This window comes from Berkeleyomyces rouxiae, assembly GCF_048999995.1.
Source record: "Berkeleyomyces rouxiae strain 22BRR77 chromosome Unknown BrBRR77_ptg000001l, whole genome shotgun sequence".
Classification (NCBI taxonomy): Eukaryota; Fungi; Ascomycota; class Sordariomycetes; order Microascales; family Ceratocystidaceae; genus Berkeleyomyces; species Berkeleyomyces rouxiae.
Window position 1 is genome coordinate 2315482 of NW_027396491.1, and position 27746 is coordinate 2343227.

At 51.5% G+C, this 27746-nt stretch overlaps 6 protein-coding genes across 6 annotated transcripts; 5 read left to right on the forward strand and 1 right to left on the reverse strand.

Moving 5' to 3' along the window:
- Positions 1 to 1077: 1077 nt before the first annotated feature.
- Positions 1078 to 4098, forward strand: BROUX77_000676 (uncharacterized protein; the record flags this gene model as incomplete). The annotated part of the gene is made up of 1 exon (XM_073751775.1): positions 1078 to 4098. The coding sequence occupies one exon, from the start codon at positions 1078 to 1080 to the stop codon at positions 4096 to 4098; it is 3021 nt and encodes a 1006-aa protein (XP_073608913.1).
- Positions 4099 to 4470: 372 nt separating this feature from the next.
- Positions 4471 to 5640, reverse strand: BROUX77_000677 (uncharacterized protein; the record flags this gene model as incomplete). Its single annotated transcript, XM_073751786.1, has 1 exon — positions 4471 to 5640. The coding sequence occupies one exon, from the start codon at positions 5638 to 5640 to the stop codon at positions 4471 to 4473; it is 1170 nt and encodes a 389-aa protein (XP_073608914.1).
- An 8217-nt stretch (positions 5641 to 13857) lies between these two features.
- BROUX77_000678 (uncharacterized protein) lies at positions 13858 to 15564 on the forward strand (the record flags this gene model as incomplete). Its single annotated transcript, XM_073751797.1, has 4 exons — positions 13858 to 14002; positions 14063 to 14403; positions 14668 to 14808; positions 15094 to 15564. 4 exons carry the CDS (start codon positions 13858 to 13860, stop codon positions 15562 to 15564), a joined length of 1098 nt encoding a protein of 365 aa, XP_073608915.1.
- Positions 15565 to 19358: 3794 nt separating this feature from the next.
- Positions 19359 to 20795, forward strand: BROUX77_000679 (uncharacterized protein; the record flags this gene model as incomplete). Its single annotated transcript, XM_073751808.1, has 2 exons — positions 19359 to 19932; positions 19996 to 20795. The coding sequence occupies 2 exons, from the start codon at positions 19359 to 19361 to the stop codon at positions 20793 to 20795; spliced, it is 1374 nt and encodes a 457-aa protein (XP_073608916.1).
- A 1779-nt stretch (positions 20796 to 22574) lies between these two features.
- Positions 22575 to 24151, forward strand: BROUX77_000680 (uncharacterized protein; the record flags this gene model as incomplete). The annotated part of the gene is made up of 2 exons (XM_073751820.1): positions 22575 to 23181; positions 23262 to 24151. The coding sequence occupies 2 exons, from the start codon at positions 22575 to 22577 to the stop codon at positions 24149 to 24151; spliced, it is 1497 nt and encodes a 498-aa protein (XP_073608917.1).
- A 1507-nt stretch (positions 24152 to 25658) lies between these two features.
- On the forward strand, positions 25659 to 27633 carry BROUX77_000681 (uncharacterized protein; the record flags this gene model as incomplete). Its single annotated transcript, XM_073751831.1, has 2 exons — positions 25659 to 25730; positions 26131 to 27633. 2 exons carry the CDS (start codon positions 25659 to 25661, stop codon positions 27631 to 27633), a joined length of 1575 nt encoding a protein of 524 aa, XP_073608918.1.
- Between the last annotated feature and the right edge of the window lie 113 nt (positions 27634 to 27746).

Here is a 27746-nt window from a genome sequence, read left to right on the forward strand (position 1 = left end):
GGCAGTAAGGAAGGTTGTATCCATAGATACATGACTCGATAGAGATGTAAGTTGTGTCCCGCGCAGACTTTCGTGAGCGTTTCTTCCTCGCTTGAAGATGGGCAGCAGCACATTACTTTATTGGCCGAATCGAACCCCCGTCAACACCTTCGGCTCGGAGAATACACTACATAGCATAGCAAGCAAGGCGGTGAGGGCGAGGGCTCTTGATCAAGGAGACCTGTCCATCCACAAAGCCATTGTCACACACCGCGGCCACACGTCTGGCGGCTGAACCCTAATCCGGGGTCTCCCGTAAAACGTCTCCACAAAATGTGGCTCTGCACGACAGAAAACATTAAAAACATTAGACCGTACGTTGTCTTCTGAGCCCGTTGCCATGGCAATGCTCTTGAGCTTGGGCAACACAATGGCTCAACTTGCGTTGTTGTCGTGTTGATGTATGCAGAGCGGCAAAAAAACGAGAGACAAAGACCAGCCAACAGTGAAGGCGGGCGTTTAATCTTCGACGTCGCACTGAATAGTTGACGGATTTAAAAAAATATTTCGCTTTGTGGTTGGGATTATTACCTGCAAATCTTTTTGTCGTCCCTTCCTTTCTTTGTCTTCCACTTCTACGCCAAATCGAGTCTTTCTTCACGACATTTCGCGTCCCCTCGAAATCTCTTCACTCTTTTCCGCCCAACTTTTGCATTGTTCTACAGCGACATTCTTTCCATCCTGGTTCGACACATTTTCTGTCTTGTTGCAGCTTGTTTTTTTTTCTCAGCTTTATTCTTCTTTTCCAAGAGGGATTCTCTCTTGCTAGTTTCAAGTAGCTTTAACTTCTAGTACATCAGCCCCAACGCGGCGCTTTTCTGCAGCGCATCACTATCTCAACATCTGCCTTTTCTCTATAGGCACAGCGTCCCGCTGGGGGCCTTGCTTTGTATTAACTGGGCGATTCGACTACGGACGAAGCAAACCCCCGGATATGCTTGCTTCCGCTATCGACTGCGAATAGTCATTTCCTTCTCCCCTCCAGCCCCAACGTTCGCAGCAGTGTATCTATCATCTGGCTCTCATATCACCCTGAAGATGCCGCGCCATCACTTTTCCTCGGTGGCAGCGAAGAACCCGACTTCTCACTCTCTACCACTTTCATTCCTCGCTACCTCGATATTTGCGACCGTCGCCGTTGCCGCGACCGCCAGCATCTTCCCTTACGAGTCGACAACACTACTTACACTTTCCGACACCGTGTATGCCTTCCAGGGCCCGTCGTTCGCTTCCTACAACGCTACCACCAGTGACAGGCTCACCACCTCGCCCAACTGGACAACCATCACTGACCAACTGCCGTTTGTCGGCGACGCCAATACTGCTACATACTCTGTCACAATTGCAAACGAAACACTGGTTGCTTATGCCGGTGATTGCAAGAGGGGCGATGGAAGTATCTGGGTCTACGACTCTCCAGGCCGCCAATGGAATCGCAAACCCGTCGTCAACGGCAGTGATGATGTGCCGTTCATGCTGGGCGGCGCCGTGGGCTTTACCAGCACTGTGGACCCCGACAGCGAAGTTGAGCCTAGTATCTACGCCTTTGGTGGCATGTGCGGCACACCAAGCTCTAGCATCTGGGCCTGGCAATCCGCCTCCGACTTTACCAATCACATGATTCGCCTCTCGGCTGACTCTAGATCCGCGACGACCAATTACAATGCCAGTGTCCTTACCACACAAAACACGCCCATCGCTGCTGCCGGGTTCACCTGGACGGCCACTGCTCCCGCACTGGCAAACAAGGCCCAGACCGTCGCGCAGCAGGTTGACCACGTCATGATTGGCGGTCACACGGCCTGGGCATTTGTAAACACGAGTTCTGTAGCTCTATGGCAGTTGCCTGAAGAAACCTGGTCCTTCGTTCCGGTTAGCAACTATAGAAGTATCTCTAGCCGGTCTGGCCACACCACTGTTCTCAGTGAAGATGGCTCTTCGCTTGTTCTCATGGGGGGCTGGGTCGGTCAGGTTACTAACCCCGCAAAGCCTCAGCTGGTTGTTCTCAAGATGAGTGATTCCGACAAAAACTGGAAATGGGAGATACCCGCCAACCAGCCCTCTGGGAATGGCATCTTTGGTCATGGTGCGACAGTTCTTCCCGGTAATGTACTGATGGTATATGGCGGATATGAGATCAGCTCCTCCGAGTCTACCAAGCGTGCAATTTCAGGCAGCTCCATGTTCTACAATATGACAAGCGGCGAATGGAATGATAGCTACACTAACCCTGAAGTTCCCGTCGTCGTTTCAACGACTGCCACTGCATCCTCGACCGCCACTGCTACTGCTGAAGCAACCTCCGCATCGTCCGGCGACTCCAATAAAAACCGCAATATTGGGCTTGGACTTGGTCTCGGCCTTGGTGTCCCTGCCTTGCTCCTATTTATTTTGCTCTGTGGATGCCTTTACCGCCGTCACCGTTCAAAGAAATCCCGCGACGATGCCATCCGCGCCTTGGCCCAAGACGAGTCACACTTCCTTCACCCTGCCGAGGGCACCATGATGGAACGGGAAAGCGGCGGGCCCTGGTTTTCGCGCCCGGCGGAGCCTTGGGCCAGTGTTCATCGCACTCCCGCCTACGAAAGTCTCAAGGAAGATCGCAACGAAAGCTCGGAGGGTCCTATCCAGGGTAGAAGCAGCATGCAAATATCCCGCAGCGGTGATCCGAACAGCTCACGTGGCGCATACATGGCAGCCGTCCCAAATGACCCGATCGAACCCATTGCCGAGAACAACGAAGATGACACTGTGATTATTCACCGCAATGAAGACATGGGTCACATGGCCAACGTTCATCAGCCGCCGCCTGTCGATGATTACCAGCAGCAGACCCAGCCCCCTAGCCGTGACGACACCAGAAGACTTACCGATACTGATCTGCGACAGCCGGGAAGCCCCCTTGACGCCCACTCCAGCAACTGGATTCGCAATGTAGATGACCTTGACGATGAGCTGCTTGCTCGCATGAATCGTGGCAAAAAAGGATCGGCTGAAATTCGTAATGCGCTGGCGGCTGTTGAAGGACGACCTGTGTCCAAAGCTAGTACTAACAACAGTAATCCCTCATACAGCACCGCCAAGTCTACGTTTGTTGCTCTTCGGAATGAAGGCCCTGGCCTCTTGATGGGCGGAGACCGTCCCACCACGCCTCCGTTGGCCAATTTTAAAACCCGTCAGGTCATGTACAACGAAGTCCCTGAGGATGAATCGCAATATTATGAAGAAACCCCAGGAAGCCCAAGCAAGTACCGCGCGCGGGACAGTTGGCTCGGTAGTCTCCGACGGGTGTTTAGTGGCAAAACCGATTCAAGCTACAGCGTGAGCGGTGCCCAGTCTCAACAATATTCCTCATCTGCCACGCGTGGCGACCTTACCGATGGCTTCATGACAGGAACAGACTATGACCCCCACATGGCAGGTGACGGTACCTCTGAGGGCGCTGCTAGTGCCTTGCTACGCCGCAAACAAGGTCGTCAGGCATGGGAAGACATGCCGCCGCATCTACGCGGAAGCGAGGGCGACTGGGATGTTGAGCGTGCCGTAGAGCAGCGACTAGTGCAGGTCATGTTCACTGTCCCCCAGGAGCGATCCCGCGTCGCGACGGCCGAGTATGAGCGCGAGGCTCAGGCTGTGGTGGTGGATCCGGATGAGAGCGAGGACGCATCGCTCGTCAGCAACGCCGGCGATATCAGCGTGCAGGTAGATTACAGCCACGTCGACAGCGAAATAGGCGATCAAGGCGTATCGCGCAGCTTTCAGAGAGGTGCGCGACGCTCGATCAGCGGCGAGCGTCTAGGCGAACCGGCGGCCACCAAAGCCGGTCTGAGAGGCGGTGCTTCAGACCTTAGCCTGTCAACCAAGAGAAGCCTGTCGCCGCTGACGGCGCGCGGGCGGAGCCCATACCTGGAAGTGAGCGACATGTCGAGCGTAAGGTACTCGACCGAGTTGCACACGGCCGAGATGGTTACACTAGAAAAGCCGAAGAGCAGAGTGCGCCAAATGGTCAACTCGATTGAGAGCCGTCACAGCCGTGAGAGCAGCCCGGCGGCTCCATAGTGGATTGGAGAAACGTCGATGTTGCGTGTTCTGTGAAGGGGGATGTGGTCTGTTTTTGGGTAACTATGGGCGTTTTGTTGTCTCTTTCTTGTTTCTTTTTTTATTGTACTGTACATAAGCATGGGGGATGAAATGACGCCGTTGAGGGTCTTGTTTCTGATTTGTTATTTGGCGAAGCCTGCCAGAGATAGATTTTGCCATATTAGTTGTCTAATACTACCGGCTGCATATATAACATGGTGTAGTTGAGGCAAACAAATGATTCAAGTGCTCATGTGAGGAGTAATATGTACATTCAGATTCCAAGTCCAAGATCTCATGTTGATACTAAATGTTTTACAACACCAAGTTGGCGATGCCATCAACGCTCAGCTAGTTGTCGCCCTTCATCAGTGGTGCATTCTGACCAATCACGACATCTATCAATGCCTGACCGGGAAAGTCTATTATTACGACTCCCCGTCTAGCCTTGGGCTCCTTTTCAAGCCACGTCCCCGTGCGCTCATTCATGCCGATAGCGGTGCCGTCCAGCGGGCCAGCCGCCGCTTCAATCGGAAGCACCCCGACCGACGCGCTCAGATGCGAAACATAAAGCGCCGAGTTGTCATCGGGCTCTGTGGCCGCGCGCACCAAAGCCGAGTGGATAGCCGTCCACTTGAGCTCTAGATGCGGCACTGACGGGATGATCCACAGGTCCTCGAGTACGATACACGTCGACCGCCAGCGCACCCCGTATTCCTCAGTGCCGGGGAACTCCTGCAGAATGAGTATCTTGCCGCGCATCTCGCCCAGCGTCGGCAGCGGCGACTGCGGGCTCGGCTTGGCGTACAGGTGCTTCTCAAAGCGCGGCGCCAGCTCGGCGTCGTCTAGGCGCAGCGCATTAAAGGCCTCTTCAAACAGCACGCTGCCGTTACCCAGGCGCGGGCCTTCCTCCTTAATTCGCACCACAATGGCCTCGCTGGGGTGCGCATCCAGGAAATCAAACACCGTGGTCATGACATTCGCAAAGGTGTGTCCTGTCGGCTGGAATGAGTGGTAGATGGCGAGCGTATCGCCCTGCAAGCGCGTGCGCGCATCAATGTAGCGCACGCCGGCCTCCAGCTGCGTCGACAGGTTATGGTTCTGGCACTGCAGCTGCTCGCTGGCCATGCTAAAGGTCATCGTGTCGTGGGTCCCCGGCAGTGACAGACTGCTCAAGTTGGCCGCATCAGGCAGTCCGCCCATCCACTCGGCCTGCGGGGGCGGTGGTGCCGGCGGTGCGGCAGACTGTACAGCATTGAAGGACCAGGCGCTTGTGTAGCCGCGGTAGCAGTGCTGCGTCGGCGACTCGGCACACGGTCGCAGCATGCGCATGCCGTGCGTCACGCTGTTGAGTGTGAGGAAGACCACGCACAGCAGCGCCGCGGCCGTCCAGCGTGAGACGGCGCGCGGGCTTAGTGCCGGCACGGTAAACGGCAGATATGAACATAGAGGGGCAGTCGCAGAGCTCGGTTTGTCGGGATAAGGCTCTGCGACACTGTCGAAGCGTGGCGGCGTTGTCATCGTGTAGAGAGAAAATAATAGGTCGTCGGTTTGGGAAGTAAAGAAGCGTCTTACGGATGAGGATAGTCTGTCTCCATTACGAAATAGCAGAAAGTGTGATGGGTGTTTTTCGTCTTCAGAGAGTCACAAAATGTGCTTGCAGTCCAACCCTCAACCTGATGCGTTTCAGTTCAAACTCACATGCCGAAAAGTCGCGAGTGTGATCGCCACGACAAGGTCCCAGCGCAAGGAGGAGTGGAGGGCCTGAGAACCCGATTTAACCCTACAGGTCTCGAGCGCGATCCCTTATAACCCTAATAACTTGTTCCAGTTTCCTTTTTGAAAGCTTAAATTTAGGCATATTATCAACCAACCAATGGGAGTGTGGCCGAGTGGTTAAGGCGTTGTGTTTAGGTTATACCAATTAACTGAGACCGCAATGGGAAACCGCGCGAGTTCGAGTCTCGTCGCTCTCATCATTTCCTTTTTTTCAAATCATTTTCTAATAATAAAAAATAGGTTTAAATTTTTTTTTTTGCCTTTGTTAATTTATCTTGTGCACGAGACTGAGATTTTGGTGTCGAAAACACCAAGGGGAAAACATCCTAACATTTTTGGGATTCTTTTTGGGGGAAGTTTTTTTTTGAGGAGAAAAGAGCCCATGAAAGGTAAGCCGGAAAACAAGGGAGAAAAAAAATAGCTTGGACCATTGACATGCCCTTGCTCCTTACTCTTCGCCGCCGTGGCACCGACTGCACCTTGCCCCCGCTTTGGGGTCTTTACCTGGTGCGTGTGTAGGCAAGAAAGCAGAATAAGAAAGATGCGATTCATGTGCCATGAAGAAGAGAAGAGAACAGCGCGTTTAAGTGTCTATGTCACCTGTCAAGCTTCTCCAAGAGCAAAAAAAAAATACGTAGGGCTGGTTGGTCACTTTGGGTTCATAGGTTTTCCCGAGAACTGGCCACTTGGCCGTGAGTAAAGAACCAGAGCAATAGCAAGGGGGACATATTTTCTTCTGGCCAAGGTTCACGCCAGAGAAGGTCTAGGCGATACATCCATACAGCATGTTCGCTCGCTCTCGTATCATACGCACATCATGATAAGTACAAGGCGGTAAGTGTCGCGGCATGGCCTTGCCTGAGGTTGAGTCGATCAGTGCTTTACCGCAGCAGATGGGTGGGCACATTGATTTCATGTAGTACTTGATTCCAAGTTTCTGTTTCCCAGTCTTTGTAATTTGCCTCGAGCTTGTCGATTGTCGTTAACACACGGATGATGAAACATCAATCATATCTATCTTTTAAGGGTTAGGGTTGGTTATGCACCATTTGATTGCAGTGAATCTTTTTATAGTCAATGATTGACTAGACCCGTGGTTACGTCACAGTGTCCAAAAGTATGAATACGGAACATGCAAGATGGTGATATAAACGTATTACTTTGCTGCGTTTTCCTGTTCTTCCCAACCTGTTGACTTATGCAAGGTGCAAGATTAAGGGGCGGAAGTGAACTCTGGCGATGGCACAAACATTTAGAACAACATCGATACTATGGAAAATCGGCCCCTCAATACAGATACAGGTACACCAGGAGAAAGACAGAGATAGCCCGGCTGGCGCCTAACAAGGAAACAAAGAAGACTTCTCCTAAGCTTGCCTCGTCTTGAGACAACAGCGCTCTTTTCCTCCTTTACAGGCAACTAGTACACTAGCTTGGGGCCAAAACACACCTAACACCTAACACCTAACAGGAAGAAAATGTACAGACTGGTGGGCTTTGGATGCTGCTGCTAGCTCTTTCGCCAAACTCACACAACTAGACGGATGCTTGACGAGCTGAATGGGGCAGAGGGGCAGAGGGGCCACAGGGAAGGTTTTGCTTTCGCTGAAGAATCAGTAGCACAGCGCAGCCGAGGGCAAAATCCGGAGATGCAGTGTTGCACATATATCAAGTACATAGATACATACAAGTGCACATGCACCTTGTACATGTGTGTGGTTGGTTACATACATGTGTTGTATGTATAGACATGTCTACACATGAGGCGTCTGGTCGGCTATGTTGGCTGTCTGGTCCTACAAGGCGGCCACTTTTGGGCTCACAACATCAAGGCCCCATCTGTCTGGCAATTATCGAACAAGTCCCTTGTTCAAGTGGCAAATGACAAGACAAGGCTGAGTATACAATCACACATATATGATCACTCATGCATATGGTAACATCTACGATTTAGAATTGAAACAGGGAAACACCAGAAATTGAGAACACGGAAACATAGCGTGGCAAGCCGGACTAGCTACCAGCAACTAACCACGGAAATGTCCAAGACAGGCGAGTGAAAATAAATGCCGTTATAAGCATAGCTGGACAAACGCTCAACTAGTCGGCTAGCTTTCTTCCTCTAAATTAAGGGAACAGAAAGGGGGGACGCTGGACGAAAGACAGAAGGGAAAAACGAACAGAGGGGAGCCGCCGAGCTGAAGCTGGAGAAACGAGAAAAGAAAGCATAGCTCGTTGGCCAGAGCCAAGCTAGAGCTCAAAAAGGGAAGCTAACATGGAAACATCAACATGCCGAGCAAGATTGGATTTGTTCATTTTTGAGCGTGCGAGAAACACCATTTGACTTTTGGTTTTCTGGGGCCTGGTCTACCCACCGGCTGCATACGATGACGACGACTGATTCCCGGTACTCCACTATCTGCCACGAGATGTGCATAATATGGGAATGTAGGCATAGCTACGGTACGGACAGAAGACGAGTGCTTGGGCTTGGGCCAACATGGCTTTGTGGAGAAGGGAGCCATGAAGCGGCGGAGCGGAGATAAAAGGAGCACCGACATGATTCATGTCGACGTCTAACTAACTGTACAACGCAGTGGATGTTTTCTTCTTTGACCAAGAAACAAACACAGACCCCCAGATAAATAACTACCAGGTAACGCCAGAGTCAGACTGCAGCAGCGTCCCTGGAACTAGCAAGAAACCACGGCGGGTGAAAATGAGAGGGCGGCTGTAGCTAAACGAAAGAGGAATCCGATGGAGGCAAGAGAAACAAGGAAATCAGAGTGTTTCTATGTATGTATTTCTCGTATGCGCTCAAAATGGTATGTTGCCTTTCGTATCTTTATCTTTGGTGGCAGGACTGCGCATCATGTGTGGTGCTGAGCCACAATTGGGAGGTGATTGGATTGGATTGGATTGGATTGGGGTACAGGCACCTGGCTATACATTCAAGTAGAAAGCCGGCGTCATCACATTGATACAGACAGACACACAGACAGGCTTGCCGAGAGGTACTGGCACCTGTTTCTGCAAAGAAGCAGTGAAGCCATGCAGACAAGAAGAGTCGGGAACGGACGCTGAACGTGTGGCCAGGACATCAGCCTTATCATCAGCGCAGTCTTAAGCCTGTCTGGTGGCAACTTGGCGCCCACGAGCACTGACGCTAGAATAACTAGCTGCATATTATTTAAAAATGTTTGTGTAGTTAGTTGAATTAGTTGTCGACAAACCTTAAGACAATTTTCGGATGGTTCTCCCTGTGACAGGCAGTGTCCACCGATCGTGTTGATTTTGCATCCCTAGAAGAGGGAGGGTGTCCTGCAATAAAGAAATAGTCTTGGGCCTAGGTAGACTCTCAGATATTCTATTGACCACTGCCTTTCCCTTGCGGTTCTCATGAAGTGGAGATTTACTTGCCTAGAACCAGCTAACTATGTATGTACAAGATGGCGAGGGGCAGTCCAGAGGGGCAGCACAAGCGAGCTGATATTTGTTCTCCCGTCCGTCCTTCGCTGGTTCTAAGAAACAAGGAGGCGCCTAAAGGCGCATACTATCGAACCTGGAGACCCGTGACGCCGAAATCGACGTCAATATTGTCATCCCGCGGCCAAAACTATCAGCCGCCTGTGTCTGGTGCTTGTACCTGCAACTACGGCGGGCGGTGCAGGAACAGAGGAAAAAGATATGCGCTGAGATAACAGCAAAGGTCTACTTTCTGACTGACTCGTATTGGCAGCGTCCTTTCCGCTCTCGTTGAGACAAAAACGATGGTTGTAGTTGTGCTTGCAATTTTGGTCTGCGTGGCCCTGTTTGAATATAGAGGGATCCGAGGGTTTGCGCGGGATTTGCCTTGGTGTAGCATTGCGTCTCAAGAGAAAACACAAGGCGGCTTCGGAAGAATCGGCGGGCGGGATGGAAGGATGAGGGCTGATACTTGGTAGTTGACCTAGTTATACATGGATAGCTACTTGTATATACGTGCGAGTCGACTATAGGTAGGCGATGGCGGTATACAACAAGGCAACCAGAGGGAGAGAGCAGAGGTGGAATATAGCGGGCAGGACATAAGGACGAGGGTATTAGCGAAAGATGTTATATGCACGAGAAGATTCTCAGAATGCCACTTACACAAAGAGTGTGTATGTACATACATACTTCTGCAAGAGTCGGGCCCAGCTACAGATGTACATACTGATCGTGACTACACAGCTCTGAATTTGCGTGTGTTTCTGTGTGCACAATTCCCAAAAAAAAAAGCTTCACTATGGAGAGGCCAAGAATAGCGTACAACTCCTCGGACACATGCCACATTTGCGGCCAGCCTCCCTTGGCGCGTTCGGGTCCGTGTATTTTTGATCATGTATTTTTTTTCCATCCTTTTTTTCTTCTTTATCAAAGACACAAGCTCTTATCGTTCCAATTTGCCTCCCAAGTTTCATACTCTGCCAAAGTAGAACCCTCCAGGGCTTAACAGCAGCGTTGCTATGCTGCACCAGATAGCACGAGCATCGACAAGGGCATGCTGAACAGACGACCGGCTTCTAAACGAGCGCCAGATTCTGGATGAGTGCTACATAGTACACACTGGCACTTCACTTACAGACTTGCAAGTTGCACTCACGCCCCTCGCCCCTCCACCACCACGCATGCAGGCTCCTACAGCAGCAAAGGAATGACGGAATGGCTGGCAAAAGTCGTCGCCATCAGTCAGTTAGAACGGCTGTGGGCAGTCGGCCAGCAACAAGATTTCGCCGTGGCCAAGAGAGGCGGCCTGTTTGTTGTGTTTGCGCAAATCACCAGCAGACTCACTTGATGGTGATAAACCCGCGGCCAATTTACCTGTTGCTTGGCCGCAACCCCCTCTCCACACAGAAACACATGGACATACGTACAGACAGACAGAGAGCGGGCTTCCCTTGAGCTTCTTTTGCAAGCTCGCTTCTGCCCCCTGCCCCCTTGCCGTTTGCCTTGGCCTGGCTTGGCCTGAACCTGAATGTCCCAGTCTGAGTGAACAACAGCTGTGGGTGGTAACTGTAAGTAGTAAAAGTCCACGGCGATCAGGCGATAAAATGCCCCCATTTGTTCTAATTTGCCTGTGCCGTGCGGGCTGGCTGTCTGTCTGTGGTAAGTGGGCTTCGTTAATCTTGGTCCGGCCTGTTCACTGTTGGCCTATAATCCATGCCAGCGGCTCAATATATGTTGCGCCGCCGTCCACCTGTGCTTGATCTCGAGCTTATGTGGTCATGACGGGACGAGGGTTGGATTTGACTTTTGCTCGGCCTTTTTTATTGTTCATTCTTTTCTCTTCTCTTCTTGACCTTCGTTTCTTCCTTTTCTTTTCCTCACCGCCGCCTTGTTCTCTTGTGTCTTCTCTCATCGTTTCGTGTCTCTTTAGTTGCTGTGATTGCTTTTTGTTGTTGTTCTCTGCTTGTTTTCTGTTGCCCGCCTGCGATTTGCTTCTTTCCGTTTCCTTCGCTTCTCGTCTCATCTCCGTCGACCCTTCTTCCTCTCTTGCCGCCATCGACATCGCCGAAGCCACTTCTTTCCCCCCGCCGCAAAGTGCTTGCCATCGCAATCTACGCCATTACTTAAGAAAGGACTATTGGCCATCTCTTTGCGCAGCTGCCCATTCAAGACCAGCAGAAACAGCCAATAACGGCCTTGCTTGCCAGCTCCGCCTTCGACCGACAGCACCGCAACTGCCGCCCGCTTCTCTTGATTGAGTTTTATGCGCCTTCCAATCTCCAAGACGGCGTCATTGCCTCTATCTCTGTACGGCAACTTTGACGTGGCTAGGGCTCATAGCCTGATCTTGAACACGTCGCGGCAACTGCAGTTTTGTGCTGGATGCTAGCACCAGGTAAGAACCCGAGTTAGTGGCGGTATTCGTCATGCTCGTTCTCTTTTTGTTTTCATGATTCTGTTTGATTCTGTCTTGTTCTTGTTGAAAAAAATCTCTTCTCCCTTCTTCTTCCCTCATCCATCATCATCACCATTTTCCGCTACCGAACTCAGCATCAGCTGAGAAAATGCCAACGGCGCCTCAAAAAAAAACACCAATCTCCCGACTGTTCTACTATTGTGATCGCCGACAAAAGATTTACAGTCTCCCAACTCCCACCAAACCTTGCGTCATAGTTGTGCCGAGAGCCATATTCCTCGAACATTTGGTGTCCCTGTTCTGTTAGCTGCTTGTTCTGCAGTGCAGACATGTGCCAGAATAACCATCCCTTGCCCTCATTTTTGGCATGGTAATTTTTTTCTCCTCGGGCTTCTCGTTTCCGCCGGTTGTGCTCCCTATTTTCGTCACCACCAACGACGCCAACTCTAATACGCACCATTAAACTGCCAAGCCATAACTGGAAATCAACGAGCCAGCGGAACGGGCCAAAAAAGCCAAACGAAAGCCAAATCCTTTGCGTGTCACTCAAAGCCTAGAAGGCTCAGCTCACATGAACTCTGCTCACTTGTTCCTGGATACAATATTCACGTTGGCCCTCGACACGTCGTTTCAGCCACTAAGAATCCAACCCAACTTCCCAGGCCAATCCTGATGGGGACAAGCCACGCAAAGAGCTCACTGAGGAACGAGATATACACACATACAAAAGCCACGAGAAAACCCCGCGAAAACCCTTCCCCGTCACACTTGTCGCTTCAGACGGACTTGGGATAGCTTGAAACAAAGTCTGTTCTGCTACCCATTCTTCGTTGTCTTGAACAGCAAAACACAAAAAGCCAAGAGAAACACTCTAACCGGTCGTTGAGTGATCTCAGAAACAAGCCGCCAACTCCCCATTTGGCTAGGCTTCTCCGGAATAAAGAGGACAAAGCCACACCACTCACTACCCCCCTACCCACGCTTGTTGTAGAGCCGCCGTTGTCTCTTTTTTTCTCTCATACCGTTCTTTTTTCGCCTCTATAAGTTTTTTAAACTTAACCAGGATCGTGTGCAAGCCCAGCGCCAGCGCTGCGACCACTTGTTTCCTTCCTGTCTGGCTTTTTTTCTCTTTGATTGCTCTGGCTCTCTGTGCTTTGTTTCTGTTATTTCCTTTCTCCTCTTCAAATACCAACGGACGACCTTGGCTGCCACTGCTGTCACTTGAGCGAACTGCATACCTTGCTGTCCACTCTTTGGGGCTGGTCCCGCTGGTAAGGCAAGAAACTTAGTGGCCCTTGATTCATCACCAAACCAACAGCCCTCTCTCTCTGTCCCGCGTTGTAACACCCTGTCAACCGTGTGTAAGATTCTCCAGCACAAGGATTCTTCTCTATCGTTGTCGTCGAACTCCTACACTTATTCTCTTATGGCTTTTGTGCTACCCTGCCGACGAAACAAATTGGCCACGAACAACGCCAGAGTGTACAGGTGCAAAGCTCATCATCTTGTCCATATTTCTCGAGCTCTCTTTTTGGGCTTTCTTTGTTGGCTGATTTCTTTGTCACCCTTTTCCCTGGCACTGCGCGTCAACAAAAGCATCAGCCACCTTGACCTCTCTTCCTTTTTGCCCCTCACCACCTCACGCCTGCATTGGATATCGCCATCTTTCGCGCACAAGCCTCATCACTGCCAGTTGCGGAAATATACCGTTAGCACATCACCAGTACCCTCTTGACTGTTTGGCGTTTTTGTCTCATCTTTGTTTCCCTTTTCTTCAATTTCTTTCCAGCTGAGCTGCCCTATATTCTGAATTGTTAGCTAATTAATTTGCCATCCGAACCTAGACCTGACGGCGCTTCTCAGAACTTGGTGCTGTAGACCAAGCCATCCCTCTCCGTCACCCTCCGTCACTCTCCATTTCCCTTCGTCGCGAAAGGTGCCCCGGTGTACTGCCGGTCACTCTTTTGCTCATTTTACTCTTTATTGATTCTAATCAGCCCTCTTGGCTACCATCTTTCGCTCCTATTGGAGAAACATTTTCCATCTTTCCCTTTTCCGGTCTTCTCATTATCACAATGCTTTTTTCCATAACACAGGCAAGCGGCATTTTGGCCCTTGCGTCATGTTTATTCCACCAAGCAGCAGTAGCTGAAACCATCAACGGTAACACGGCAGCCGACATGTGCTCATCACTAAACACAGCTAGCTCGGGAAATGGCAGTAAGTTTTTGGCGTTCGCCCAAGCCACCCGAACTGGCACTCGGCTAACTTTGTATGTAGATTATAGCATGTATCAAACGCAAGGCCTATGTACCAACTGGTGCAGAGAGCAGGATCCATCAAACGCCTATGCTATTGTGCAGTATCAATACTGCTGGTGCTCCAACGTAGCCCCCGGTTCCAATAGCCTTGTTGATGATTCCAATTGCGACACACAGTGCCCCGGGTATAGTGAGTGGTGTGGTAGCAGATCAAACCATCTCTATGGATACGTCGAGATCGGGCCCTTACCAGTCTCAACCATGGATGCCTCGACGTCGACGTCTGAGTCGAGCACTTCTACATCGACCTCTTCTACACCAACAAGCTCTTCTACTTCCGAGGCAGTGTCGACAACTACTGTGAGTGCTCCCCTTCCCCCTTTGTGTGATTGTTCGTTGCTTTACTATGTTTGCATGCTTTTTTTTTTTCTCTCTCATCGATGGGATTTCTCATATTGAGTCGGGACCAAAACTTGGTCTTATTCTATGGCATCTTGCTCTGTTGCGTTACCCATTTTCATTGCTATCCATCCTGTCTTGCACGTCTTGTTTTTTTCTTGTCTTTTTGCCTTTTTGCGTTGCTTTGTCAAAGTCTCTATTAGGGGCTTCGCCAAAGAAGAACAGAAAGCTAAACAAAACTCCACAATCATTGTATATGGACAGGAATCAACTAGTACTAGCGATAGTACTACTACATCATCTATCTCTGCCTCTGTGGTCGGTGACACTTCTTCATCTACATCCGAAAAACCTACCCTGCTACCAGTATGATATGCCCCTTGTTTGGTTTTATGGTCTCCTTCAGCCAGCATACCCCGCCCTTTGAATCTTCACCTGTCCATATACAATGCACGGAACTTGAAATATCGACATGGGATAGAGCAAGAAACCGTGTATATGATTGAAATGATCAACCGATGATGAATTTTCTTCAGGTCTCGACACAAGAGAAATGCCGTTGTACACGAGAAAAAGACAAACCTAAATTACTGAAGCACTGTCAGTTTACCGGAAAGATAACACCGATCACTAACCATGTTTGCTTCACAGACCTCAAGAACACAGTCGACTTCTGTTCAGACAACGACTGACGCTGCTGGTGTCATTATGACTGTCACCACGATAGCAACAGCCACTCCCGAAAACAACGGCGGTGGTGGTGGAGGTAGCAACACAGGCATGATAGTTGGAGTGTCCGTTGGCGTCTGTGCTGCATTTGTCATGGCGATAGCCGGCCTCTTTTGGTACAAGTGGCGCCAACGTAACGAGGCCATGGAGTCTGAATCCAAGATTGGATTTGGCAGCGGCAAGGGCATTGAGACTGGTTTTGCCAGCCCTGGCCGTCGTGACAGCCGACTCATGCCCATGGACCCTCGAATGGATCCATACAGCCCGGCCTTTAGACGGCAGAGCCAAGACAGCGTCGGAACGTTGCGGGATGAGCAGGACTACTCCCGAAGAGTACATCAACCGCAACCACGTGTGTTGCGAGCAGTGAACCCGGACCCAGAGAACGAATGAGACACTGAGAGAGAACGGGATGATAAAAATACATGACATGTACACTTTTTTAATCACTTAGCTTTTGCTTCTTTGTTGATATTCCCCAATAATCTGGATGACAAAGTATTTCTGCATGCACCCCCAGCTACTGACCCTTGACAAAAATGTCGACCGACGCTGACTGGTATGTACGTATGTATGCATGTATTATTTGATGTATACTCACTATTATTTCTTAGCAACACGGCGCCATATCCCGGACGAAAACAGTCGGTTGTAGTCATGCTCCGAACGACTCCCCGGCAGTCCGGCCGATGTCGGCCCGGCCCCACTTCCTTTATGGAGCTGAACATTTGCTGTCTCCTTCATCAGTACAAGAAGGTCGCGTGGCCCAAGGGCAAGGTGTTTGACTACGAATCAAGCCCGAGCCCAACGGTGGCGCAAAACATGGCTCCAGGAAGGCTCTGACAAGTGGTGGAACACCCAGAAGAAGCCCTCCCACCTGACACACCAGTTAGATGCGCCCAAACTCTGGAAGCACGAGTATAAAAGCTTCGGACGACAGACGGTTGGTCGTGTGCTGAGTGCGAGATCCGCTCATGGGGATTTCGCCCAGTACCACCGCCGCTTTGCTCACGAAGACGCCGAACTACTCTGCCCAGACTGCAACGAGGAGAAGTCTGCCTTCCACGCATGGGCCTGCGCCCATGTCGCTAGACCTTTCCAAGAAAGATTCATTCAGAAGCTCATCGTCTCCGAGAAGGGCTTCTGCGCTCTCGCAAAGAAGTTACGCCTAGCGCCACGCAGGCTGAATAAACCCACACCACCTTCTCACCTATTTCCTTTGTTTGCTGTGCCATCTTTCGAGTTTATGGTTTTTGTTTTTTGTTGTGCTTCTGTTTTGCCTTTTGCTACCATGTGCTTCACTGCGTTCGTTTCTGTATACTTTCCTTTTTTTTTTTCTTTCTTGTGTTACTTGTTTCCTTGTATCACACATGCAGAATTGCACGGTGGGCCGTGTAATGCTTTTCATGTAGCTTAGTCACGTAAAATAAAGTTAAGTCAAGTCAAGACTACGAATCAAAAGATTGTGGGTTCGAATCCCATCGTGATCATCAATTTTCGGGCCCTTCCGAGGGTTCGGTGAACGGAGGTGCCAAGTTCTCCGGAAGCCCGTCGTGAAGGCGGCCGAAGTTGTCTTCTCATTTTCATTGCGAAGTAAATTTTTTTTTTCTTTTCTTTTTCGCTGTCCCCGGCTTGACTTGACTTGACTTGACTTTATTTTACGTGACTAAGCTACATGAAAAGCATTACACGGCCCGCCGTGAGGCGGACACAGATCCTAGCAGATCTGCTAGTCATGAGAAAACCCTAGAAATCGGGGCTTTTCAACCCCCGCGCGAGCGTAGGATATCTAGTGGGTGGAATTCTGCATGTGTGGTACAAGGAAACAAGTAACAAAAAAAAAAAAAAAAAAAAAAAAAACGGAAAGTATACAGAAACGAACGCAGTAGAGCACATGGTAGCAAAAGAAAAGACAGAACAGAAGCAAAACAAAAAACGAAAAACCATATCTTCGAAAGATGGCGCCGCAGACAAAGGAAATATGTGAGAAGGTGGTGTGGGTTTATTCAGCCTGCGTGGCGCTAGGCGTAACTTCTTTGCGAGAGCGCAGAAGCCCTTCTCGGAGACGATGAGCTTCTGAATGAATCTTTCTTGGAAAGGTCTAGCGACATGGGCGCAGGTCCATGCGTGGAAGGCAGACTTCTCCTCGTTGCAGTCTGGGCAGAGTAGTTCGGCGTCTTCGTGAGCAAAGCGGCGGTGGTACTGGGCGAAGTCCCCATGAGCGGATCTCGCACTCAGCACACGACCAACCGTCTGTCGTCCGAAGCTTTTATACTCGTGCTTCCAGAGTTTGGGCGCATCTAACTGGTGTGTCAGGTGGGAGGGCTTCTTCTGGGTGTTCCACCACTTGTCAGAGCCTTCCTGGAGCCATGTTTTGCGCCACCGCTGGGCCCGGGCAAGCGACATAAACTCTGTCCCCGGCAGTCGCTCCACTTTTCCCAGACCCAAAAACGAAAAAAATGGAATAAAAGTGGAGCCGGATCCCGTGTGCCCGGAAGGGTTCAAACAGAACAACCGTTGTTTGAGTATCTCCGATACGGGGAATCGAACCCCGGCCTTCTCGGTGAGAGCGAGATATCCTAGCCCCTAGACCATATCGGATTGTACTGGTGGTTGTTGGGGGTAGAGAGCTCGTCAGGCCTCAAATGGGCTGGCGAAAAAAAAGGAAAAAAAAAAAAACAAGGATACAGAAGGCGGTCATTTTGCTGTGGGACAGTAGTATATCAACATTAACCAACTACCGAAAACAGGGCGAAAAGCGCCGGGTGATACGGTTCATCGCGGCTTTCTTACGCTCTAATCGGACATGGAATTCCGCAAAGCCGTCATGGTCTATGTGAGCAGCAAAGATGGCTCTGGGCCTGCCGGGGATTAAATGGGGCCATCTCGTTATCGAGCTTTAGATTTGTGTGGGTCGTTTGGTCTGTCAAACCTCAATTCACATTGACTCGGCGGGGGTCTCGGCATCTGAAACCTTTGACGAGGACCGGCTCTCGTTGAACCCGGCGGAATGCTTGATGACAGCACCGATGACAGGGTATCTTGCACTAGTGCCTTCAGATCATAGGGTCTGGGTGGCTGGCTTACAGTCTTGACTTGAGTGTATTTGACATCTAGTTGCACAAATTAATGAAATCAAACGACGGGGTGGCGAGCCGTGAGGGCGGAGGAATTTTATGACCGGATGTCACTCCGAATATCAACAATCACCGGGCAAGATGGCCGAGCGGTCTAAGGCGCTGTGTTCAGGTTAACTCCTCCGGAAGACCTTCGCAGTGGAGCAATCCGCGCGAGTTCGAATCTCGTTCTTGTCAACATCTCTTTTTGCCACCGCCTCTCTCCGGGAGAGAGGTGGGAGCGGATGATGATGGGTTTTCTCTTTATTTTTATTTTTATTTTTATTTTTATTTTTATTTTTATTTTTTTTGCGGCGTTCGTTTGGGGGCTGCCGGGCGCGGCTGGGCCGATGTTGGGCCGATGTTGGCGTAGTTGTTTTCGAGGTGAAGTGCTTCATGTTTGACAGGCCCGAGAGCCCGTGTTCGCCTCACGGCGGGTCGTGTAATGCTCTCCATGTAGTTTAATCACGTCAAATACAGCCAAGCCAAACTGTTCGCGCCAGTGGCAAAGCAAGCCGAACGCCGTTCTACTGCACTATCGCCAATTTGAAGTGGTCCAGTCCTCATTGAAACTGGCGGTGTGGAATCTACCTGCCGGGTATTTGGCCACCGTCACCAACGCCGTCTGTCACTGGCAGTTTGAGACTTGATTTCCCACGAATTCATGATATCACTGCTTCGAATCTAGCTGGTTTGATATTAGCCGCTCTGGAATGTTGGAAAACAAGCGCGGGTGGCGTATAGTTCGATGGCCTTTCTTGATATGGCCCGGACTAGCGCCGTGGAACTTGACGTCAAGCACACTTTCACGATGCCGAAATTGACAAAAAAGGCTGTGGCAACAGAAGTTCCCGGCTCAAAGCAAAGAGGAAAGCTTTTCGAAGACCGAATCTCCCACGTAACCAAAAACCTATAAAGAGCCGTTGAATCCGCTGTCTCGGAGGTGGCTTTCTAACACCACTCTTCCTCAAAACAACCCCAGTTTCATGGATTACATTGACACAACGTCTCGTCTTTTTCTAACTTGCTCACTTTTGATATCCCATTATTTTCCACCTCTACGTTCCCAACATGTCTTCTTCTATTACAACTGGCATCAAGAGCGCCATTTCTGGCACATTCGACGGACTTCATGTCCTCCGCGCGGCGTCGCAAGACGCGTATTCTTGGGTGCGTTTTGGCGCAATAAAGACGGTTAGCAGCGTGGCAGTGGCTGATATCGCTGAGGCTGACAAAATCTTTGTGCTGGTGCCGGACCGACTCGACCAGCATGAGAGTCTCCGCGGTCTAGCGTCCATCGCCCGCGCTACTGTCCCGTCTGGACACAGCGCCCTAGTTACCCAGGTTAGATGCACAAACTTTACCACCCTTTCAGCCCAAGATCGTGGCATCCTTGGCCTGGACGACAACGAAGAATTCGACAAGCTTGATTTCGTGGCGATCGGTGATGTCACGCTTGAGCTTGTCCAAGGGCTCCAGCGCATTATTGGGGCCAACCCCCGAGCCGAGATCGCCCTGCTCAGTCAGGGAACAGGGGCGACAGCGGTGTCGGGTCTGTCGTGTGGGCCAGCGCCGATTCAGTTCACGGAGCCTGGACATGAGATGGCGGCGCCGCTGATAGATCAGCAGGTGTTCCGGCGCCATGGTAAGTCTTTCGGGATGATGAGATAATGTGCGACTTCTTCTTGCTAACTACGTCTTGCTGTAGTTTTTGCCGATGTCCGGTTCAGTGACCGAAGCCACGATGCGAGTGCTCCGTGGAACACTGGTTCTGCTTCTGGTAGCGGCCGCATGGTCCGCCCGTCGCTCGCGATCTGCATGGCCAATGTCGACCGCACTCTATCCATCTGCAACTCCGGCGACGCGTTTTGCGACTCTGGACGTACACTGGATGTGACCCGCGGCTACTTTGGCGACAGCACAATCACGTCGGCGGTCTCGGGCTTTGTTCAAGACCGCCTATTTGGCCCCCGGCTGGCTACCGACAACACATCGACGCCGGTTCCTGCAGCATTTCTTGAGGATCGACCTCATGTGGATGACAACAGATTCTTGGGGCTCAATGGATCTGCGGGATCCAAAGTACGTCGCAGCGGGAACTTGGCGGGAAACTTGGGGGATGAGACCAGCCGGGAGTCTGCGCACCACAGACCCACAGTCACCGCGATGGCTACACGACCATCTTACCCCCGGACAACGTGGAAGAACCCAGAGTTCTTCACGGTATCGAAGGGTCCAAGCGGGGCTGTGGAGGCAAAGAGCGAGGAAACTTCGCTACCGACGTCGCTGGCATTCCCGGGCTATTTCACGAACTCGTCAACGCCACTAAGCGATTCAATCGCGATGACGGTGATGTCCCCCGGGCCTTCGGGTGATATCCGAGGGACTCTTGTGCCCCTGGCAAGCGCGGTACCTGTGCCTCTGAATCCGACTTCCGTCCTCTTACTGGCCTCCTTTTCCACTAGCCCGGGAACAGGTTCAGTTCCAGCTAGAACGCTGTCGCCCTAATAGAAGGGGTGTAGTTTGAGGTTAGGATAGAGCTCGCTTCTATATACTGTAGATTAGTCACGTTCAATAAAGTCACGCCAAGTCAGGTGTATGGTGGGTGACCACAATGACCGCATGCGGATCTTTGGTGTAGTATGTTGTTGAACTTTTGGCTGTCTGTGATGTGAGGTTACACGTACGTAAAACAGGAGAGTGTAATTGATATCTGAGTAACACGGAAGACTTTCAAGACGACGATATCATTCCCGAGATTTGAAGAAGCAATTCGAAGCAGCTACTGTCCATTCATGAAACAAAAGCGTATTACGACATTTGACTCTCATGTAGTCTTTGCTTTGGAATTGTAATCATGGGGCAGTAATTAGCCTGGTGCCAAATGCTTGGGACTGTAGAAATTTTGGGGAGAGATTCTAGTATGCATAGGAAGGGCTTCGATGAGAAATAAGATATACCAGCCGGACGAATGATGGGCGGACGACTGTAGGCTTTTGGCGGTTTAGGTAATGGTTTCTAGCATGCGCAGGGAGGGATGTGGTGAATGAAGAGAAAGATCTAGTTTCGGACGAATGACGGGCGGACGACTGGACATCATTATAAGAACAAACTTGGATATTTGAGTGGAGAGCTACAGAAATGGCAAGGTTCTGTGCAGTCTAAACGTTGCAGGCTTCTAGAATCACATCAAGGAATGTACGGCGCAGATATCCTGAGACAAGATGGTTCATCGCAGATATAAATATTGGGCTGCATACAAAATCGGAGCGACGCACCAAGCGCGACTACAGAAGCAGCCAAACTAGAATTATCGCGCTTGTGGAATATGCGCTTGCGCTAGAACATAAAGCAAACATGGACTTCTTTTCAAAGGACCTTGCTTGTTCGCTCGATCTCATAGAAGACTCTAACGTGGCACAGATAGATGAAGACAGACACCTTCAGGTATTTACCTACGTAGTGCTGGCAACGAAAGACAGGCAAATCGAAAGCACACATACGTAGTGTGGCCTGGGCCAACGGCTCATGGGGGCGTAACATCATGGGATGTCTGGCATGTAATGTAGGAGGGACACTTGCACATACGAGACTGCAAACTAATAATAGGGTTCAGTGTCAAGTACACGCGATCTCGGCTAATATTGGTCGCTTATTCCTTGTGGGCTGTAGACACATAGAACTCTTGTTCCCTGGTACACAATTACGGGCTTGTCGTCTCCATCGATCTGGATCTTTACTTGTTAGCGTGGTCAATGCTCTTCTCTGGCAATGCCAGCTAGCATATGATGTGTGACGCCATGGATCATTGCACAGACACGCATCGGCGGACACCGAACTGGAACCCAAATGGTACGGCGAGGGGTGGGTTGAGGTCTTGGGCTAAGACACAGGTAGAGCTCTCTCAGAATAATCTAGTTGCCAACAAGATCTGATCAGAATAAGGGCATACAAGGGCCTTTCTTCATCGCCAGATGGTGTCGTGTTCATCGTACTTCCTCACTGCCAAGACCACGATAGATCTTGGGGGAAGAACCCGAAGATGGCAGGACACCACCCAGAACCCGAGATATTGACGGTGCTTGAAAGTCGAGTTGATGGTATATATAGTTGGCCATGTCCTCTTCATCAACAGCACATCTGACTCTTCCATCCACCACTCACTTGTGCATTTGCATCTGCATCTTTCATTTTCGCTCATTCTTTCTTCTGCATCTCTTGCATTCATTAGCATCAACATACAAAGCACTTTATATTCAGTTACATCTTGTTCTTCCAACCACCAAAATGCAGTTGATTCACGCTCTTGCTGCTGCTGCCGTTGCTTCCGAGGCCGTCATGGCCCGCCAAGATGGTTTTGACAGTCTTCTAGTTGATGATGACAAGACGGAGACCACCAACATGAAATATCCCCTGAACCCCTGGGCCTTGTTTGGCAAACCCTCATCGAATGCCCACCGTCGCGTCGCATACTTTGACTACGAGGGTCACGTTGTCATCAACGGCGACGAGCTTTATGGGAGCAAGGTCAACATGGATGCTGCTATTGTGCGCCCTGGTCAAGAGGCTCGCTCTATTTCTGTCCAGAGTAACGAGTACAGCCTGTGGACTGGTGGAGAGATCAAGTACTACTGGTACGACAAGGCGAGCGAAAAGCTGCGGAGCGAAATGTTCAATGAGGCTATTCGCATCTGGAAGGCTAAGCTGCCCTGGCTGCGGTTCACCAACGAGGGCTACAGAATTGGTAGCGGTCCTCTTGGGCCTGTGGTGGTCCAGAGTGTTGAAGGAAACCTGACCACTAGCAGCTTTGGCCACACTACCAACCCCGAAGCTAACTATTTACTTCTGGGCGCAACCGAGGCTGTTCGTGACTATGTTCACCAGATTGGCCATCGTAAGAGTCTTCTTCCGCCTGCCCTTGATCTAACAATATGTCTGCTAAACCCTAGTGCTAACCATAACCTCCAACAACAGTTCTGGGTCTTGCTCACGAGCACCAGCGCCCCGATAGAAACCAGCACCTTGGCCTGTTCTGCGACCGCATCCGTTGCACCAAAAAGTTCGACCCCATGACCAAGCAGTATCTGGAATGTGAGCCTGCAAACTGTGAAGCCGACACCTGCACTGGCTACGGCTGCAACTTTGTTCCCTTTGACCTTGGCGGTATGAAGATGGAGGCCCTAGGCGAGTACGATGTCAACTCTGTTATGCACATTGACCTCGCCGCCTATGGATCTCCTCTTGTCGAGGGCAACCCCCTGGAGCCCAAAGATGGAGTCGTGTTCCCTCCGTTGTCCGTTTACCCCTCGGTTGTTGATGCCCAGCGTGTCTGCAACCTGTACCCCGAGAGCTGCACGAGTGTCTGCGGTAACGGCATCGTTGAGGCCGACGAGGAGTGTGACGATGGAAACAACGACGACAACGACAGCTGCACGGTTGAGTGTAAGCTCAGAACGGCCCAGGTTGAGAAGAGGGACGATGATGATGAGAAGGAAGTGAAGGATAAGAAAATCACGGAGTCCGAGGGAAAGAACTCTGACAGAAAGAACAAGGAAAGGGACTTCGAGGACGATGAGGAGGAGCCTGTCACGTGCATTGACCAGTGCAAGCCCTGGCCTGGCATGAACAAGTGCCACCAAAGTACTAGTTGCATTGGGATCTTCAAGGGCGCTGATCATATTGGATACCGCTGCGTTTGCGCCGCTGGCTTCAGAACTGATGGGCTTGACCCCGAGGTTGCTATTCGTCTTCCTTGGGAGGGCCAGTCCTTCCGTGTCTTTGTCGAGCCTGGTGTTGAGTGCAACACTAGATGCAATGATAACTGGTGCGACGAGGTCCCTCGGCTGGATCACTGCTACGAGTAACTACACAAAGAATACCATTAGTGATTCTCTTGTGGCAGTCCGAGATTCAAGGTGTGAGTTTGCATCAATGTTATAACACTTGTTGAGTGAGATTGTGAGTGAAGTTTCAGGTTTTCAAATGGCTACTGGCCCATGGGGAGCCCATATGCTTGTGGTAACTTGTAGGTGCGGAAAATTAGACATAGATATAGACGTAGATATAGACGTAGGTATAGACATAGACAAATGAGTCTTCTCTTCTTCAAGCATTCCTTCACTAGTCCATGGCTACTCCGGTTAGCCTTTCTCCCGTTGAAAGCAACTTGTTGATGACAAACCTTTGTTTCACCTTCTTCCACCTTCACCAGCTAGCTGTCCTTGCTTAGACACAGTGTAATGTTGCTGTTGTCTATCTTAACGTCGTGTGCCAGGACACCACGGAATCTTCCAGGTTCCTTATGAAGAGAAACACCGTCCCTCCCCTCCACATACGACCATAGCTTGTAGAAAGCACGGGATCCCGTCCGCTCTCCCTTAGTTAACCTACAAAGCGCTGGACTAGTACTACGGTGGGTGACCACGTGGGAATCCCCAGTGTTGTATGTTTTTTTTATATGATTATATCGTGAGTCTGCTTAGTGTGAAGGTGAGGTGGAAGTTGTTTTTGCTCCCGCCCAAGTGAATGTTTTCCTCATAAATGATTTTTTGACCGCAATATTCCACATACGACCATAGCCTGCGGAAAATACGGGGTCCCGTCTGCTCCCCCTTAGTCAAGCCGCAGAGCGCCGAACCAGTAGTATGGTGGGTGACCACATGCGAATCCTCGGTGTTGTATGTATTTTTGCCGGAATTTACGGACCGTGTTTTTGTGGGGCACGGGCCGGACCCGTGCCTCCAAGAGCCGGGATACCAGCACCCAAATTCAGCAATCATCGGGCAAGATGGCCGAGCGGTCTAAGGCGCTGTGTTCAGGTTGATTCCTCCGGAAAAAGATACCTTCGCAGTGGAGCAATCCGCGCGAGTTCGAATCTCGTTCTTGTCAACATACATTTTTAGAATCATGATCTTTTTTGGGGTGAGGGCGAATATGTCAGTGAATCGTTACTTCATTCTCATGTTCTAGCTAGGTTCCATCTTCAACCTTCCCTCCTACAACCCTCGGGGGGGTACCTTTGAGGTCGGCCTCCCCCCCTCGAGCCTAGGCTGAGGGTCTCACGAGGACAGCAACACGATCCCAATGCTGCTGCCATTCTCGTCTCTTCAACATGACAACGAGCTGCGAAGCCAGAGTCCGCTTTCTCCCAACTTTGAGGGATTTCCTCGCCGTCGACTCGCCCCCTTTTCACGACACCCTCCTCGCGATCGCCGGCCCTTCATCGCCGCCACACACACCAACTCGTGGATCCATCTTTGCAACTCGGGACTGTCCATTTGAAGGTTCAGACAGTCCATCACCTTCTTTTCTGTTTCTTTTGTCTTTCCTTTGTCCTGCTGTGGCACTCGGGGACTGCATCGGGCCTCAGCCATGGTTCGGTGCGGCGGCCACTTCGAAAAGCGGAAGGATACGCTCCTAGCCTCCGGAGGCTCACCTGGTATGGTTTTTCACCCGCTCAACGACTCGGGTTTTTCCATGCCACGCTGGTTGTGATGGTCGACTTTGTGTCTGGCTACGTTTCTCGGTCGAACGAATGTTGGTGGGGATGGTCAACTTTTTGTGGGGGTTAGGGTTTATCTGGGGAAATTGTTTTTTTTTTTGCTTTTGTTACTGGTTTCCTTGTCGCATGCAGAATTCCATTTACTGGTTGTCCTACGCTCGCGCGGGGGTCGAAGGGCCCCGATGACCAAGGTCTTCTCATGTTTGGCAGGCCCGAGAGGGCCTGTGTCCGCCTCACGGCGGACCGTGTAATGCTTTTCATGTAGCTTAGTCACGTTAAATAAAGTCAAGTCAAGTCAAGTCAAGGTTCCATCTTCTCCCTCTCCCTGCCTTTGTATCCCAGGTCGTGGGGTCCGGGTGCTGGAAAGGCGCCCCGATCAAGGGCGCCCTCACGGCGGTCCGCGCATGCGTGGTTGCCAAGCTGTCTTACGCTGCGGCCACATGGTGGCGCCCAACCCCGCCCAACGCTCCGCTGAGCCGCGGGCTACTGGGGGCCTCAAGGCTCCTCGACCGCACCGTCCGCAGAGGCCTCCGCGCCGCCCTGCCGCTATATTGCACCACACCCTGTGCAATATACAACCTCGCATCGGGCTTCCCTCCCATGCGCTATGCGCTGGACAACCTCCTTGGGTCGGCTGCTCTCAGAGTCGCGCTGGCCCCGCCAAACCACCCCCTCGGCTCCATAAGGCCAATGTGGGGCATACTGGGTGAGCTTAGGAGTATGCTTCCATACGAGCTGTCCACGAGCTTCCCGCCGCCGTGCAAGGGCAAGCTACCTTCGACCCGGGCCCCGATCCGGGGTGACAAAGAGGCTGCCGCTGCAGCACACCTCGCTCTGGTCCGCTCCTCCCCCCCCTCAGACCTGTGGCTATACACAGACGGCTCGAAGCTGAGTCCGAACAGGGTTGGCGCCGGCTGGGTAATTATCCAGGGGGGACAGGTCCTGCTCTCGGGAAACCGCCCGGTCCCTTTCCGCGCCGAGGTGCACGACGCCGAAGTGCTGGCCATTGCCGAGGCCATAACCGCCGTCGACCTGCGGGACAAACCGCGGTGCCGCAAAGTCTGGATCTGTTCAGACAACATGGCAGCGGTGAGTAGACTCACGTCCCGGGACGTCAAGCCCGGAACCTCCGAGGAACACCTTCGGAGAGCCCAAACAATTTGCGCGGACTGGCTACGTCCCGACGCCAACCATCCGAGGCCAAGACCGTGGCCAGATGGAGCCATTGAGGTGGAAGCGATCTGGGTTTCAGGCCACTCCGATGTCGTGGGCAACGAGCTCGCCGACAGACAAGCCAGGTGGGGTGCAGACATAATCACCACAAGGACTGGCATGTCACTCTCCTGGGCATGCAGTGAATTCCGCGCCCGGGTCACTACCGCATTTCGCGCCTGGTGGGAGGCAGAGGGTCGCAACTCCAGACCTCACCTGCGCCGCCCGGTGCAGGCCCCGAAGAAGGCTTGGACAAGTCTCCTTGACGAGACCGATCGCAACCTCGCCCGCGCGGTGCTGACAGCTTTGTCAGGACACGGCGACTTTGCGGCCTATCACCGCCGTTTCGAGCACGAGGACGCCGTGCTCTCCTGTCCCCTCTGCGGAGCCGACACGAGCCCGGAGCACATCTGGGTTTGCCACCACAACCCACAGCGGGTGTCCAGCAGCTTCTTTCAGAAGTTGATCGGTACCAAGCGCGGAGCCTGCTGGCTGGCCGCCAAAGCAGCCAAAGCCCCCACGGCCCTGCTGGCTCACCGCCGCATGAGGCCGGACACGCAGGCGCAAGACGCGGCCCCTCCCGCGCCCCCTCTGCCACCTAGAGACGGCGTACCCTTGGGGTCTCCCCCTTAGCGCGTTTGCGCTGCCATCACCTCCTTTTTCCTACTTGTTTCTCTCTTTGTTTGTACTTCCCTTTGTTGTTTCCTTTGTTTTTGTTTTTATGTTTGGTCTGCATCAGCGGCGAG